Below are 16,418 nucleotides of genomic sequence, written 5' to 3' on the forward strand. Positions count from 1 at the left end.
TTCCCTTATTTTTTTCTTTGACAACACTGTATGCTTTATTGTTTATCATTCCAGCTAGAGATTTCTTGAGGGCAAAAATATGGGGCTGGGACTGGAGAGATGACTCAGAGGTAAAGAGTACTAGCTGCTCTTCCAGAGGTCCTGAGTTCAATTCCCAGCAACGGCATCATGGCTCACAACCATCTATGCTGGTATTGGATCTGATGCCCTCTTCTGGCATGCAGGTGTACATAGAGATAGAGCACTCAAGAAAGAAAGAAAGACTGGTAGGCTGATTTTGTGAGGTGGGGGGAATATATGGGCCTGATTTGTTCATTGCTTTTTTCTTACGGAAAAAAAAAAGATACCCAGCTCATAGAATACATCCAATAAATACTAAATGGTTAACATTCTTAGATTTAATGGGCAGGGGTGGTGCACACCTTTAACCCCAGCACTCAGGAGGCAGAGGCAGGCAGATCTCTGTGAATTATAGGCCAGGCTGGTCTACAGAATACGTTCCAGGACAGCCAGGGCTACACAGTAAAACTCCGTCTCAGAAAAAAAAAACAAGCCGGGCGTGGTGGCGCACACCTTTAATCCCAGCACTCGGGAGGCAGAGGCGGGCGGATCGCTGTGAGTTCGAGGCCAGCCTGATCTACAAAGTGAGTCCAGGACAGCCAAGGCTAACAAAGAGAGACCCTGTCTCGAAAAACCAAAACCAAAACAAAACAAAACAAAAAAAAAACCAAAGCAAAAATTCCTGAACTCAGTAACAAATTATAAAGCAATTATAGAAAGAAAAAAAGAAATCATCTTTAATTGCTTTATAAGTAGCTATTAATGAACTCAATAACTGCTTATAAAGCAATTATAGATATTTTATTTATTTATTTATTTATTTATTTGGGGGGGGAGGTTTGAGACAGGGTTTCTCTGTGTAGCCTTGGCTATCCTGGACTCGCTTTGTAGACCAGGCTGGCCTCGAACTCACAGTGATCCGCCCGCCTCTGCCTCCCGAGTGCTGGGATTAAAGGCGTGTGCCACCACACCGGGCTAGATATTTATTCTTATTTTTATTTTTTGGGACAGGTTTCTCTGTGTAATAGCGTCCTGGTTGTCCTGGACACTCCTGGCTATAATTATAGATAACTAAAGGTACTAGTTAAAATCATTTCCTTATCTATAGAGGGTTAGTATTCCCACTAAACCTTTTGTTAAAAATCATTTTCAGGCCGGGCGTGGTGGCGCACGTCTTTAATCCCAGCACTCGGGAGGCAGAGGCAGGTGGATCGTTGTGAGTTCGAGGTCACCCTGGTCTATAAAGCGAGACCAGGACAGCCAAGGCAAACACAGAGAGACCCTGTCTCAAAAAAACCAAAAAATAAAAAATAAAAAAAATGATTTTCAGCTGGGCGTGGAGCCCCATGCATTTAATTCCAGCACTCGGGAGGCAGAGACAGGCAGATCTGTGAGTTGGAGTCCAGCATGGTCTACAAAGAGTGCAGGACAACCAGGACTATTATGCTGAGAAACCCTGTCTTGAGAAACAAGAAAGAAAAAAGAAAAAAAGAAAAAAATAATTTTCTAAGGCCAGGCATAGTGGTGCATGCCTTTAATTCCAGTACTTGGGAAGCAGAGGCAGGCAGATCACTGTAAATTCTAGGCCAGCCTGGTCTACAAAGCAAGTCCAAGACAGCCAAGGCTACACAGAGAAACCCTGTCTCAAAAACAGACAGACAAACAAACAAACAAACAAACAAACTTAACTAATCATTTTCTAGAAGACAAAAGACAATAAACTACTATATGATACGCAAGCATAATTTACTGCTAAGTGGCTTACACTATAATCACTGTGTCTTTGTTGAATTTTTTCTCTTGAACTGTACTGGAACAATTTGGGGAAACATCTTCACTATCAGAAGACAAGTCAATATACTGTATTCCACTTTGATTTTGGACATATGATAAACTTGCTTTTCTTTCATTTTCTGGAGTTTCTGGAACACTAGAATCTTCTGGAAAAGAAAAAGAGAGACATTCTGAGCAAGACCAAACTTTTATTAACTTCATTCATGTGATATTATTAAAAAAAAAAAAAATCAAGGCCAGCCTGGTCTACAAAGTGACTCCAGGACAGCCAAGGCTACAAAGAGAAAGCCTATCTCAAAAATAAATAAATAAATAATGAAAATTTTAAAATCACCAATTCTATGCATTGTTACTGTTTTAAAACTAAAATTTCCTTCCATTAAGACAGGATAGGAAAAACTATGAGGACATAAAAAGAAAATTAGCCCCTCACTCCAAAGTCTGGCTAAAGCCTTGCCCCAGTTGATAATCAAGAATTACAATATAATCAACATTTGCTTAAGGCTTTCTGCCTTCCCACCTGTAAATCTGAAGTTTTCCACGCTCTCACCAGAGATTTACAGTAAAAGTTATAACTCCCTTGTGCAAGCTTAGTGGCTTAGTTTTAACTTATCTGACTATAAATCCACTGACAGAGTCATCTAATAATCTCAGTTATCAAAAAAGGACTAAGTAGAGAGGAGGACGCCCTAACCACAGTCACATTCTGGGTGTGACTTAGTTTCTACCCAAGCAGCTCTCTTTCTCTTAGCCCTCATGCTTAGAAGTATCTTTTAATGCCGGGTATGGTGCTACTCGCCTTTAATCTCAGCACTTGGGAGCCAGAGGCAGGAGGATCTCTCTGTATTTGAGGTTAGCCTGGTCTACAAAGAGAGTCCAGGGCAGCCAAGGCTACACAGAGAAACCCTGTCTCAGAAAAAAAACCAAAAAACAAAAAAAAAACACAAAAACACAAAAAAGAATTATCTTTTAATAACCCTCAATCTGATTTCCCCAGGCTTATCCGGTATTATTCTCTGCAGGAAGACAAGAAAAGGTACAAAAACATTAAAGGAATTCCTCAGGCTGATAAGAGGGACAGCCTGGAGTTCTGTCTGCCTCCACCACTCTGACACCACTTTGAGAAAAGGTCTCCCTACATTCAAAACCCAGTCTCCCTGGATCTGCATACTTCAGCTATCCAAGTGCTGGGAATACAAGGCACAAGCCAATATATCCAACTTTCGTACAACTTTAAATCTCAAATAAAACGAAAAATTTAAAAAGTAATTGCTAACCCTCAATACTAATAGATTCAGGAAGAGAGGTATCACCAGATGGCCCTACTATGCTCCAAAGAAGAGCTCTAATCCAATGGTCACACAGATGGCCTGGCTAAACTAAACGTGTCACAGAACACAACCAACAGTCATGAATCTGTGGAAAGGTTGGTAGGCATGAGTGGGTGGGGATTGATAAGGCTGAGAAATAGGAAAGTCAGGATATATTATATACATATATAAAAGTGTCAAAATCAGACTGGAGAGATGGCTCAGTGGCCTCTTCTGGTGTGCAGGCCTACATGTAGGCAGAACCCTGTATATGTAATAGATAAATTTTTTAAGTGTCAAAATAACTTTTTTTTTTGGTTTCTCTATGTATCCTAGGCTGTACTGGACTCACTTTTGTAGACCAGGCTGGCCTCGAATTTACAGCGATCTGCCTGCCTCTGCCTCCCGAGTGCTGGGATTAAAGGCATGCGCCACCATGCCCGGCCAAAATCAACTTTTTAAAAGCTAAATAACAATTATAACTGGATTAATATAAGTCTTAAACCAAAACCTTGTAGGACACACAGTTTATCACTATCTTGTAGATAAAACTATGGTGAATAAAAAAGCAGCTTTGAGCCGGGCGGTGGTGGCGCACGCCTTTAATCCCAGCACTCAGGAGGCAGAGGCAGGCGGATCGCTGTAAATTCGAGGCCAGCCTGGTCTACAAAGTTACTCCAGGACAGCCAAGGCTACACAGAGAAACCTTGTCTGGAACTCCTCCCCCCCAAAAAAGCGGCTCTGCTACATGCTAAGAAAGGAGTAGCTCTGACCCCCATTCTGAAGTCTGAATTAGCATATTCTGAAACTTCAGAACCACAATATCCATGCAGTTCTAGGAATGGAACACAGTGACTCGAGCAAGAAAACTAACTCAGAGCCCTATTTTAGCCCAGCAAGATAAGGCATGTGGAAAGTATTTGTTTTTTGGCTTTTTGGGCTTTTTTGTTTTGTTTTGTTTCTTGAGACACGGTTTGTCTGTGCAGCTTTGGCATTCCAGGACTCACTCTGTAGACCAGGCTAGCCTCAAACTCATAGCCATCTGCCTGCCTCTGCCTCCCAAGTGCTGGGATTAAAGGCATGTGCCACCACTGCCCGGCATGACAATTTATTTATAAGACAACTCCCTCAAATATCAATTAAACCACATATTTTTCCTTCTAGAAGAACAAACAGGGCTAGTGGAATGGTTCACCACACTGGGCAATATTTGCTGCCCCCGCCTGGTGACCTGAGGTAGAAGACACATCGAAGTCCTCTAATCCATGTGCACAGTGGCACATATGCACCCTTTGTTTAAATAAATAAACAAATAAAATAATACATATGGGGGCAGAAGTTAGGCATGCACCAGTGCGGGGACACATGTTTGTAATTCCTGAACTTGGGCGGTGAATGCAGAAGGAGCAGGAACACAAGGCCAGTCTTATTTATGAATGTTTGAAGGTAACCTGGGTAGCATAAAACCATGTATCAAAAAGCCAAAAACACCCAGCACTCGGGAGGCAGAGGCTGGTGGATCACTGTGAGTTCGAGGCCAGCCTGGTCTACAAAGCGAGTCCAGGACAGCCAAGGCTACACAGAGAGACCGTCTCCAAAAACCAAAAACCCAAAAAAAAAAAAAAAAAAAAAAAAAAAGCCAAGAACAAACAAATAAAAGATCTAGTGTTAAAGCAGCTTTTATTCTTCAGATGTAATTGTCTCAGAGGCTTGCTATCCTAGGCACAGTCCTGGAAGCTTCTAGCCTCTATACAATCTTATCTAGGCCTAGAATATTTTCATCCTCCGAGATTTACTTCTGAACAAGCTCACCCTTTCTAGCTCTTTCTGAACTCTGGGGAGCTGGTTCAACTAGCTGTTCTGGCTCAAACGCCTTTCCAAGCTGACTGATTCAATCTGGCTTCTCTCAATTTCTCACTGAATAGCACTGCTTGGCCTCAAACTAGGAATGTGTTCTAACCTTCCAGCTCTTTCTCATTCTCTGGATTCTAGACTTTACCTGTGCCTGGATTGTTCTCTCTTCAATCTGTCTCTGTAAAGCTCTCCTAGTAAAAAGTCTCTGAGCTGGGCATGGTGGCACATGCCTTTAATGCCAGCACTCAGGAGGCAGATGCGGGCAGGTCACCATGAGTTTGAGGCTAGCCTGGTCTACAAGGGGAGTGCAGGACAGCCAAGACTACACAGAGAAACCCTGTCTCAAAACACCAATTTAAAAAAAATCAAACAAACAAACAAAAAGCTGTCTCTGAAGTTCACAAACTGAACTGCCATTAAGTCCACAAGCCGGTAATACCCCAACCCCACCCCAATGACTCAACCAAACTGTCGGAAGAGAAGTGACTAGAACTCAGAGATCTGCATGCCTATCTCGTATGTGCTGGGATTAAATGCATGTACCACCACAACTGGACCTAATCGTTTGTTTACCTGAAACTTGCACTGTACCGGGCTGGCCTTGAACTCAAGAGATCTGCTTGCCTCTGTCCCCAGGGCTTAAAGGCATGTCTGCATTCCAGCCAGAGTAGCCAAATTGTTGGATTAAATTCCTCTACAATCTAGAAAGATGGCTCAGCAGTTAAAACCAGCTGTTGTTGCATAAGTCTTTAGTTCCAAGCACCAACATCATACCAACTCGTGCTCCGTACTATTCAATGCCCCTTTCTGGCACCAGCATGCAAATGATCACGTACATATACTTAGGTGCAAGCACAGGGCAGGCAGACACACGCAGACACACACAGACACACAGACACACACACATACACAGACAGGCTTAGTAATAGCCTGAGCACTCACAACAAGAGGTTGAGGCAGAAGGATCTTACATTTGAGGCCAAGTTGGTATTAGAGTAAAGCCCTGTTTATCAAAATAAACAAAAGAACAACTAGAATGTAAAACCAATCAATCCACTATAAAACTGGACCATTTTAATTTGAAGGATGTAATAAGAAAATCATCTTACTACTTTACAATACTTTCTAGTAGATAATGTGTGCTCTCTGTCTGCCTCTAGAAAGGAAAAAAGCAATGAATATACTAAATACAGGACTGAAGAGCCATTTCTAAAACCATATTACAAGATAAAATGGGTAAAGAGTTGGTATGCAGCCAAGTGGTCAAGTGCTTGTCTAGCATGTGTGGAGCCCTAACTTCCATTCCGTGTGGAAAAGGGAAGCTGCAAGCCTGTGAGAGGAGATCATAGAATTTCACAGATAATAAAAGTCCAAATGGGAAATCTCAGTTGATGCTAATAACAAAATGCACCAACAGTGCAGAATGTATAAGGCAATAAACATAAGGCTCAGTGAAGCAAAGGACAAAGATATAGTTTTACAAATGTCTGTGACTGGACGCTCTGTAAAACATTTTTGGTTGTCAATCTAACATATTGTTAGGTATTTATGCTGAAAATAAAGCTTCAGAAGCCTTCCCTATAATTGATATATTTATTAAGTACTTAGTGGGAACAGTAGTCCCTAGCAAAAGAGGCAGGTGGAGGGAGCTAAGGGAAGACTGTAAGTTCAAGATGTAGCTAGCTACCTACAAGCACTGTCTCAAAACAAAAAGGTTACATTTATTTGTCAGGACTCAAGAATTAATTTTTTGACAAAATATTTGTGATCCATAGTTTGAACACTTATGATTAACAATTGGGGAACAGAGCTCCTTGCAGGTAGAAAAGCTACCTCAGGAGACAAAGGACTACATGGTTGGGACCACTGTCCCTGGAGAGCTCCTTTGTCTTGGACCTCTTAGCATACAAATGAGCAAGAGCAGTCACAGGGGCAGCTGGCTCAGAATGGCCTGGACTGTCAGATCTTCCTACATGTAACCTGAGACATACCCCAGGGTTTGTCTGTCTGGTTTTGTTTTTGTTTTGTTTTATTTTGTTTGGTTTTTCGAGACAAGGTTTCTCTGTGCAGCCTTGGCTGTCCTGTACTCCCTTTGTAGACCAGGCTGGCCTCGAACTCACAGCAATCTGCCTGCCTCTGCCTCCTGAGTGCTGGGATTAAATGCGTGTACCACCACCGCCCAGTTTATCTGTCTTTTAATGGAGAAACCTGAACCTCTTCCATGATTTCTGTGTTTTTTCACATTAAGACCTAAGTTTGAGTCCCAGCACCCACCTGGTGGCTCAAAACTGTAACTTCAGTTCCAGAGAATATGATGCCCTCTTCTGGCCTATTAGGGCACAGCATGCACCTGGTGCAAGACATACATGCTAGCAAAACACCCATACATAAAATAAAATCACCTTAAAAAAAAAAAAAAAGAAATTCTGATACCTTCTAAAGTTTGGATAAACCATGTGGACACTGTGCTAATCAGAAGAACTAGTCAAAAGACCAGTTTTGGCTGGGCATGGAGGTGCACGCCTTTAATCTCAACAGAGGAAGAGGCAGGCAGATCGCTGAGTTCAAGGCCAGCCTGGTTTACAAAGTGAGTCCAAGACAGCCAAGCCTCCACAGAGAAACCTTGTTTTGAAAAAACAAAACAAAACAAACAGAAAAAGACCAGCTGTGTATGGCTCTACTTATAAGGTACACAGAGTAATGAAATTCAGAGAGTGGAGTTTCCAGGGGCAGGGCACAGTTATCAGATTTAAGATGAAAAGACTTCTACAGATTGTCTGCAAAATGCTGGAAATGATCTAAATCAAATGTTTCAAACATTAAACTGTACTCTCTTCTTGTTGTCTTTTAAGACAAGGTTTCTCTGTGTAGCCCTCAATGTTCTGGAACTCAAGTCTGTAGACCAGACAGGCCTTGAACTCACATCGATCCACCTGCTTTTGATCTGGGCGCCATGACACCACCAGCTGGCTACTAAACTATGCTTTTTAAAATGACTAAACTATGCTTTTTAAAATGGTAAAAATGTCTGGATGTGGTAGTACATACCTCTTGTCCTAGCACCTGGGTTGCAGAGGCAGGTTGGTCTCTATGAGTTCTAAACCAGTTCTAGATCTATAGAGAGATCGCCAGGCTGGCCAGTGCTGCATGGTGAGACCTTTCTCATAAGCAACAAACAAAATGATTGAAGTGATCAGGGATTAGAGTATGCCACCCATTCAGAATCCAAAACTCTTTGATGTTGGGTTGGGGTTTTGTTGTTTGTTTTTCAAGACAGGGTTTCTCTGTGTAGCCTTGGCTGTCCTAGACCCGCTTTGTAGACCAGGCTGGCCTCAAACTTACAGCGATCCACCTGCCTCTGCCTCCCCAGTGCTGGGATTATAGGTGTGTGTCACCACGCCCAGCTTGTTTTTGGTTTTTTGTTGTTGTGGTGGTGGGGGTTTCGTTTGTTTGTTTTTTGAGACAGGGTCTCTGTTAGCCTTGGCTGCCCTGGACTCCCTTTGTAGACCAGACTGGCCTCAAACTCAGTGATCCGCCTGCCTCTGCCTCCCAAGTGCTGGGATTAAAGGCGTGCACCGCCCAGCTCTTAGTTTTATTTGGAACAGTTTCACTATAAAGGCCACACTGCCTCCAATATATGAAGTCTCTGCATCAAATTTCCCAGTGCTCGAATTACAGGCATACCTCACATCTGGCTAATGTATAAAAAAATTTAACAGCCAAGGTGATGGCAGTTAAAGGCTTGGCCTTTGGCTGACAAAAGCATCTAGGATCAACTATGTGAGTTTTCAGACAAAAAGACCTCCAGGATGTGGGCCCTCCTCAAAAACTAAATATCCTGGTGCCCTGAACTGGATTTCTAATCTTCAGCTTGAGGGTTAAATTCTTGCAATTTATAAACTACCCAATCTACGGTAGTTACCAGAGAATAGACAGTTTCTCTGTGTAGCCTTGGCTGTCTTTGACTCACTTTGTAGACCAGGTTGGCCTCGAACTCATAGAAATCCACCTGCTTCTGCCTCTCAGAGTCCTGAGATTAATGGTGTATACCACCTCACCCCACTCTTTCTTTTTTCCATATATTGCTTTTGTGGTTGAATATCCTAGACTGGCCTCAAATTTGTTCCATAACTAAGGATGACCCTCAACTGATCACCCCATCAATGCCTCCCAAGTGCTAGAATTACAAGTGTGCCCCCCTACACTCAGTACTACATTTCTTACTTTCTAACTAAACCTCTTTACCAGATAACAAAAAACATCACAATTGTTTCAAGGCAAGATGTATTTTCAAAACTTTCATCAATTTTTCATTCAACAATGATTTCATAGTGATTCCATTGTTGACAGTCTACTCCAAAGATTACTTGAGACTTTTCATCATCTTTCTGAGAATAAATTTTAAGAGTGTGCTCTATTTCCTTACCTTCAACTCCTTCCTCTATCAACATATATACCCCTCAACACTGCTATGCTGATTGCTTTGAACCTGTGACTCAGATTTAATTTTACTTTGCTTAATATTTTCCCTAACATGATGATCATATTATACTTGTTTAAAATGCATATTTAAACATCCTTCCTGCTATTCCCCAAGAACAAGTCACCTTTTTTCACTCTCAATATTTAACTAAACCACAGCAAGCTCTTTATTTATCAACCATTATTTTAACACCTTAAAACCCACTATGTTCACAGAAGAAAAAGAAGGGAAGAAAAAAAAAAACAGTGTAAGTATTGTATTGATTGCCAGTGGTCACTGGCGGTGTACCTGCCTAGCATTTCTAAAGTTCTGGGCTTGTTCTGCATAATAAATAAATAAATAAATGCCCACAAATTAATCATATGCTTTCAAATCTAAAAGCTAAAGAATGCTTATAAGGCTATGTGGCTCAGTGCTTACATAGCAAGTGTAAGGCCAAGGGAAGGGACAGACGGGAAGAGGGGAGCAAGGGGAGAGGTGGATGGAAGAGGGAGGAGAAGGAAAGGGCAAGGGAACAGGTTCATACACACAAATAAGTAAATAAATACATAATTGTTTAGAAAAAAGATAAGGAGTAACAAAAGGTTTGTATTCCCAGCATTTAGAAAGTTTAGGCAGGAGAAAGTCAAGGTCACTCTTATGTTTGATACTAAGGAAGAGGCAGGCAGATCTCTGTGAGTTCAAGCCAGCACAATCTTCAATTCCAGGGCAGCCAGGGGTAAGTGGCTAGCTCAAACAAAAGGAAATAAACCTGGGTGTGTTGGCGCAAGCCTTTAATCCCAGCACTTGGGGGTCAGGGGCAGGCAGATTGCTATGAGTTCAAGGCTAGCCTGGTCTACAAAGAGAGTCCAGGACAACCAATGCTACACAGAGAAACCCTGTCTCCAAAAACAAAATTAAAAAAAGGGACTACAAGTGGGGCAAACTGGCGCACAACTTTAATCCCAGCACCTGGAGGCAGAGACAGGCGTATCTCTGAGTTGCAAGGCCAGCCTGGTCTACAAAGTGAGTCCAATACAGCCAACGATACAGAGAAACCCTGTCTTGACAAACCTAAAAGAAAGGAAAAAAACAAAACACAAAAAGATTGGAGCTACAGAGTTAGCTCATCAGTTAAGAGCACATTTTCCCATTGATCACCCATCACTGAAGGAGTTCAAGACTAGAACTAACATGGCAGAGACTTGGAGGCAGGAGCTGATGCAGAGGCCATGCAGAGGGTAGCAATCCTTACAGGACTGCTCTTCATGGCTTGCTCAACCCGCTTTCTTATATAAGACTGGACCATCAGCCCAGGGTGGCACTACCTCTAAGGCTGGGCTTTCCCCCATCAATCACTAAGAAAATGCCCTACAGGCTTGCTAATAGCATGATCACATGCAAGCTTTTTTGTTTGTTTGGTTTGGTTTGAGTTTTTTGTTTTGTTTTTCCAAACAGGGTAGCCCTGTGTAGCCCTGGAAGTCCTGAACTCACTTTGTAGATCAGGCTGGCCTCCTACTCTCAGAGATCCGCCTACCACTGCCTCCCAAGTGCTGGGATTAAAGGCATCCGCCACCACAGCCCAGCTTTTGTTTTGTTTTGTTTTTCAAGACAGAGTTTCTGTGTAATAACCCTGGCTGTTCTAGATTCGCTTTGTAGACCAGGCGGGCCTGGAACTCACAGAGATCCGCCTACCACTGCCACCCAAGTGCCAGGATTAAAGGCATTTTTCTTTAATTGAGCTTCTCCCTTCTCTCATGACTTCCGCAAATTATCTATTACAATGGGTGAAAATACATGTTATCAATCTTCCTGGTTACACTGATTCAAAAACTTTTGAAACACTGTTTGCCATTAGAAACATATTATTGGTAGACCACCTAACATTACCATCACATGCATAAGAAACTGCCTAATGTGATTCCTAGGTCATTCTCAGGAATCAGAATGTTTCCATTTGTAATAAGTTCTATTAAGTCTCTTCAAGTTTTTTTTTTTCTTTTTTCCTGAGACAGGGTTTCTCTGTGCAACCACTCTGGTTGTCCTAGACTCTCTTTGTAGACCAGGCTGGCCTCGAACTCAAAAAGATCCGCCTCCCAAGTGCTAGTATTAAAGGTGTGCACCACAATGTCCAGCTAAGTCTCTTCAAATTTAACCTCCCTGGCTGGGTCTATTTAGCTGGGAGGTGGTGGTATACACCTTTAATCCCAGCACTTGGGAGGCAGAGGCAGGCAGATTGCTGTGAGATTAGGCCAGCCTGGTCTACAAAAGAGAGGTCCAGGACAGCCAGAGAAATCCTGTCTCAAAAAACCAAAAAAAAGCCAGGCGTGGTGGCACACGCCTTTAATCCCAGTACTCGGGAGGCAGAGGCAGGCGGATCGCTGTGAGTTTGAGGCTAGCCTGGTCTACAAAGTGAGTCTAGGACAGTCAAGGCTACACAGAGAAACCCTGTCTCGAAAAACCAAAAACAAAAAACAAAAAACCCGAAACAAAACAAAAAACCCAAGTGTGACTATTTGTTTCACAGGATTATTAAGAGACAATGAACAGTACTTGCCACTACACATAAATAAATAAATAAATGATTAACATATTTTGAGGCCAGTGACATGGGTCAGCAAATAAAAGCACCTACCCCACTCACCTGGCACCCTGATAACCAAGATGCACAGAACCAACCTCCTAAGTTACACTATGGTCTCCACGTGCAATGGAAGTTACATCCTCGTTCCAAAATCCTCATTTTGGCCTTACTCGCCTCAGCTCTGCTTGTTCATAACAATCTGCTACAGTTGCTTTAAAATGTTTTATTCACTAAGTACTCAGGTGAATTCTAGAGATTTCCAAGAAACTAGATGAAAACAGAAACTAATCTTTACTTGGACACGTAAATTAGCTTTAAGCTTTCCATGCATCCAGCTCACAGAGGTGATCTGCAGTAGGTGAGGCCTCCAGCCACCCCTGCAGCCTCAGCACTGGAGGTGAGGCAGGGGTACTGTTTGGGGGCTACAAAGTGGGTAGCAAGACCACATAGCAAGAACAGCCTGCAAAAGCCAGGAAATGAAGCCAGGTGTGGTGACAGGCTGCTGTAATCCCAGCACTTGGGAGGCAGAGGCAGAAGGATCCGGTACCCTTGCTGAGTACCACACCTGCTCAAGGCTTCAGTCAGATCTTATCTCAGAAACAAAGAGACAGGGAAAAAAAATATTTTAAGGAATACTGGAATGAATGAAAACCTGAAGTAGTTTAATAGCCTCAAGGTCTACTAGAGGACAAAACTGCCTACATGCCTCTCTGGGTAGCCATTGTGATCTAAGAATCCAGTAAACTCAGCGTTCAGTGTGCGCCATTGCGCTGTAGTCCAAGAGCCTCCAAATGAAATAACAATGGAGGTGTGCTCGGTTGGCAGGTACTAGGTACTCAGCCCCTATGGCAGTCCCAATGCTGTACTCCAAAGGGCACAATTGGAGGCACTGATTGAATCATTATGAAAAAAATAAAGATAGATAGATAGATAAATAGATACATAGATTCCCTCCTGCCTGCAACCTTTGGGTGCTTTATCAGTTTGCAACATTGTAACTCACCTGTTTTTTCAGTTACATCTGAGTCTGGGGTGTTTGCCCTGCTAACTTCCCCTTCAGCATTCTCCTCTTCAGCACTAAGAGAAATTGGTGACGATGGACCGGGCTGGGGGGGCTGAGGGGCTGCTTCGGGAGCTTCCTCAATCTTACTCCTTTTCTCAAAGCGAAAACGGTCCAAGTTGAAAAGATTCATATTGATAAGAAACCACCTCCCTGAAGGGGAGGGCTGACAGCTTTCAATGAACTAGCTGCAGGGAGGGAACAAAAAAAAAAGGGGGGGGGGGTGGGATGAGGTCGTGAAAACAAGGAAGAACACAAAGCCACCACACTTGGCTCCCGGAGAAAGGGGGGTCGGCACACGTCTACCGGGGCCCGGTTCCGGCTGCGCTTTGTTAGGCCATACGGAGGTGACCGACGGGCGGTCCCTGCCAAATGCCCATCGCGCCCTCGCGTCGTCGCCCCGGCCCGCGCGGCCCCACGAGCCGACCCTCGCGGTCCCGGTCCTCACCCGGGCAGCAGGGGCGCGCGCCCGCCTTCCCGCCGCGCCGCCCGCACCGAGCGCCAGCCGCCTCCACATACACACATCCACACGCACACACCACACACACACACACCCCACACACACCACACACACGGCCCGCCAGGCCCCGCGCCTCCAAGCCGCGGAGACACAAAGGGCCGAGAGGGGAGCGGCGCACCGCCCGGAAGTAGACGCGGCGAGGCTCCGGCTAGGAGGAAGCTGACAGGCCGGCGCGCCGCCGAAGGGAACCCGCCGCCGCCCGCCCGGCCGCCCGCACTTACAGCCTCGCAAGCTCCGCGTTGTAACAAAGGTGGGAAAGAACAAAACAATCCCTAGCGGGAGGCGACGGTATGCTGGCCGGGGCCTTCCAAGATAGCGCCGAGCAAGCCGCGGAGCGCGTAGTGATGACGCAACACGCAACCCAGGCCTTCTCCTTCCTAGCGTCGCGTGGTCAGGAAAATGTCTGAGCGCGCTGTTGTCATGGTAACTCGTGTCTACCTCTGCTAGGTTCCAAAGGGTGGGATTGTTCCTTGGTTCCTTTCTCCACGCTAGCTACGGAGCTAGTAGAACAATAGCAAGCACAACGAGAACAAATGGCGTCGTAATACAGAATTAAAACGTGGTTTGCTACCGTATTCCACAAAGTCAGATATGCAATATAATTTTGTTTCCCTATAATTGTGCTTCTCATTTTGGACCTGATAGTTTTAATTGTATACGCTCAGTCATTACATGATAGTTTTAAGAAATAAAAAAGCTGAGGCCTGGCTGTCAAGATGGCTGGGCGGGCAAAGAAAGGCGTTTGTAGCCGGGCGTGGTGGCGCACGCCTTTAATCCCAGCACTCGGGAGGCAGAGGCAGGCGGATCGCTGTGAGTTCGAGGCCAGCCTGGTCTACAAAAGTGAGTCCAGGACAGCCTAGGATACATAGAGAAACCCTGTCTCGAAAAACCAAAAAAAAAGAAAGAAAGAAAGAAAGAAAGAAAGGCGTTTGTTAGCTAAACTTGATGACCACCTGGACCCATATGGAGGAAAGAGGAGAAGCAATTCTGAAAGCTGTTCTCTGACTTCCACATGAGCTCTGTGACACAGTGCACCCACACAAGTAAGATACATACATACATACATATATACATACATACATACATACATACATACATACATACTGTGGCCTGCACATGCTAAGTAATTAGTAAGAGGCAAATATCTGATACTTTTGAACTTCAAGACTTTGCCTGAGCTGCTCCCCCACTATTGACACATTTTTCTTGTTTTTGTTTTGTTGGCATTTTCTCTCCTAGTCAGTTTGTGACAATGGTACCATGTTTGATGTCCATGCAGGAAGTGATCCCATAGCACACCAAGAAGCAACAGACCAAGGAAGGCTCAGACATCCCTCTTCCTGTGATAGCCCATCTTCTCATGGATTTATCCACATCAAAAAGAACAACATTAGGCCCTTCTATAGCCCATAATCCTGTCACTGACCCCCCACCCTGTAAAGGTTTCCTCACTAATACAGTACTATACTAAGAACAAGCTTCTAACACACACAAACCATACCCAAACCAAGGCAGTTGCAATAAAAATGGTAGCACATTCCAGGTGGCCTAAAGAAGAGGAAACAGAGCCAGGTGGTGGTGGCGGCACACACCTATAATCCCAGCACTCAGGGAGGTAGAGGCAGGCAGATCTGCATGAGTTCGAGACCAACCTGATCTATAAAGGGAGTCCAGGACAGCCAAGGCTCTACAGAGAAACCCTATATCAAAAAAAACAAAACAAAACAAAAACAAAAACAAAAACAAACAAACAAAAGCAGAGGCAGGTAGATTGCTGTGAGTTCAAGGCCAGACTGGTCTACAAAGTGAGTACCAGGACCCAGGACAGCCAGAGGTAAGCACTACACAGAGAAACTTTGCAGAAGGAGGAGGAGGAGGAGGAGGAGGAGGAGGAGGAGGAGGAGGAAGAGGTAGGAAACAACATTTTCTCAGAGGTCTGAAGTACACTATGAAATTATTTCATGGAGCAGCTTTATTCCAGGCTTCTTCTTCCTTCTTCTCCTTCTTCTTCTTCTTCTTCTTCTTCTTCTTCTTCTTCTTCTTCTTCTTCTTCTTTCTTCTTCTTCTTCTTCTTCCTTCTTCTTCTTCCTCCTTCTTCTTTCTTCTTCTTCTTCCTCCTTCTTCTTCTTCTTCTTCTTTCTTCTTCTTCTTCTTCTTCCTTCTTCTTCTTCCTTCTTCTTCTTCTCCTTCTTCTTCTTCTTCTTCTTCTTCTTCTTCTTTTTCTTCCTTCTTCTCCTTCTTCTCCTTCTTCTTCTTCTTCTTCTTCTTCTTCTTCTTCTTCTTCTTCTTCTTCATTGTTGTTGTCTGAGACAAGGTTTCACTGTGTATGTAGCCTTGGTTGTCTTGTCCTGGACTCAATTTTTAGACCAGGCTGGCCTTGAACTCACAGAAATCCACCTGCCTCTACCTCCAGAGTGCTGTCGCCACCACCAGGCCATATTTCTTCTTCTAATGAGAACATGACTTGTACAAGATGAGGGCCCATGCCGGTTTCTTCATTCTACCTTAGCTGCGCTTCTGAAGACCCTATTTCCAAATGTGGTCATATTCTGAATTACTTGAGACTCAGGACTCAACCAACTAGTAACAGGCGGCAAGAAAGGAGAATGCTATGAGAGTCTCTCCATGAAATCTTTTGGACAGATAGAGGATTTGGGCTAATAATTTCTTCTTTTATTCTTCTTCTGCATGACCCTAAAGATAATCACTCAAAGATCAGTCTTTAATCTTTTGCTTATCACACTCTACTCTGCCAAAAAAAAAAAAAGACTGTA

At 43.8% G+C, this 16,418-nt stretch overlaps 1 protein-coding gene across 3 annotated transcripts in view; it reads right to left on the minus strand.

Annotated features, from left to right (window-relative positions):
- SMARCAD1 (SNF2 related chromatin remodeling ATPase with DExD box 1) overlaps nucleotides 1-14,165 on the minus strand; it is a 62,942-nt gene extending 48,777 nt beyond the window's left edge. Inside the window, exons 1-3 of one of the 3 annotated variants that reach the window (XM_084785472.1) lie at nucleotides 13,866-14,165; nucleotides 13,068-13,312; nucleotides 1,826-1,997 (exon numbers count right to left, since the gene is read on the minus strand). In XM_084785472.1, coding sequence (XP_084641598.1) covers nucleotides 1,826-1,997; nucleotides 13,068-13,257 — 362 coding nt within the window. In that variant the 5' untranslated portion in view covers nucleotides 13,258-13,312; nucleotides 13,866-14,165. Of the gene's footprint in view, nucleotides 1-1,825; nucleotides 2,001-13,067; nucleotides 13,313-13,572; nucleotides 13,815-13,865 lie in introns of those variants that run through there. The other 2 variants (XM_084785470.1, XM_084785471.1) reach the window with 2 other exon arrangements.
- Between the last annotated feature and the right edge of the window lie 2,253 nt (nucleotides 14,166-16,418).

The sequence above is a fragment of the Acomys minous genome (genome assembly GCF_964271855.1).
Source record: "Acomys minous genome assembly, chromosome: 6".
Taxonomy (NCBI): Eukaryota; Metazoa; Chordata; class Mammalia; order Rodentia; family Muridae; genus Acomys; species Acomys minous.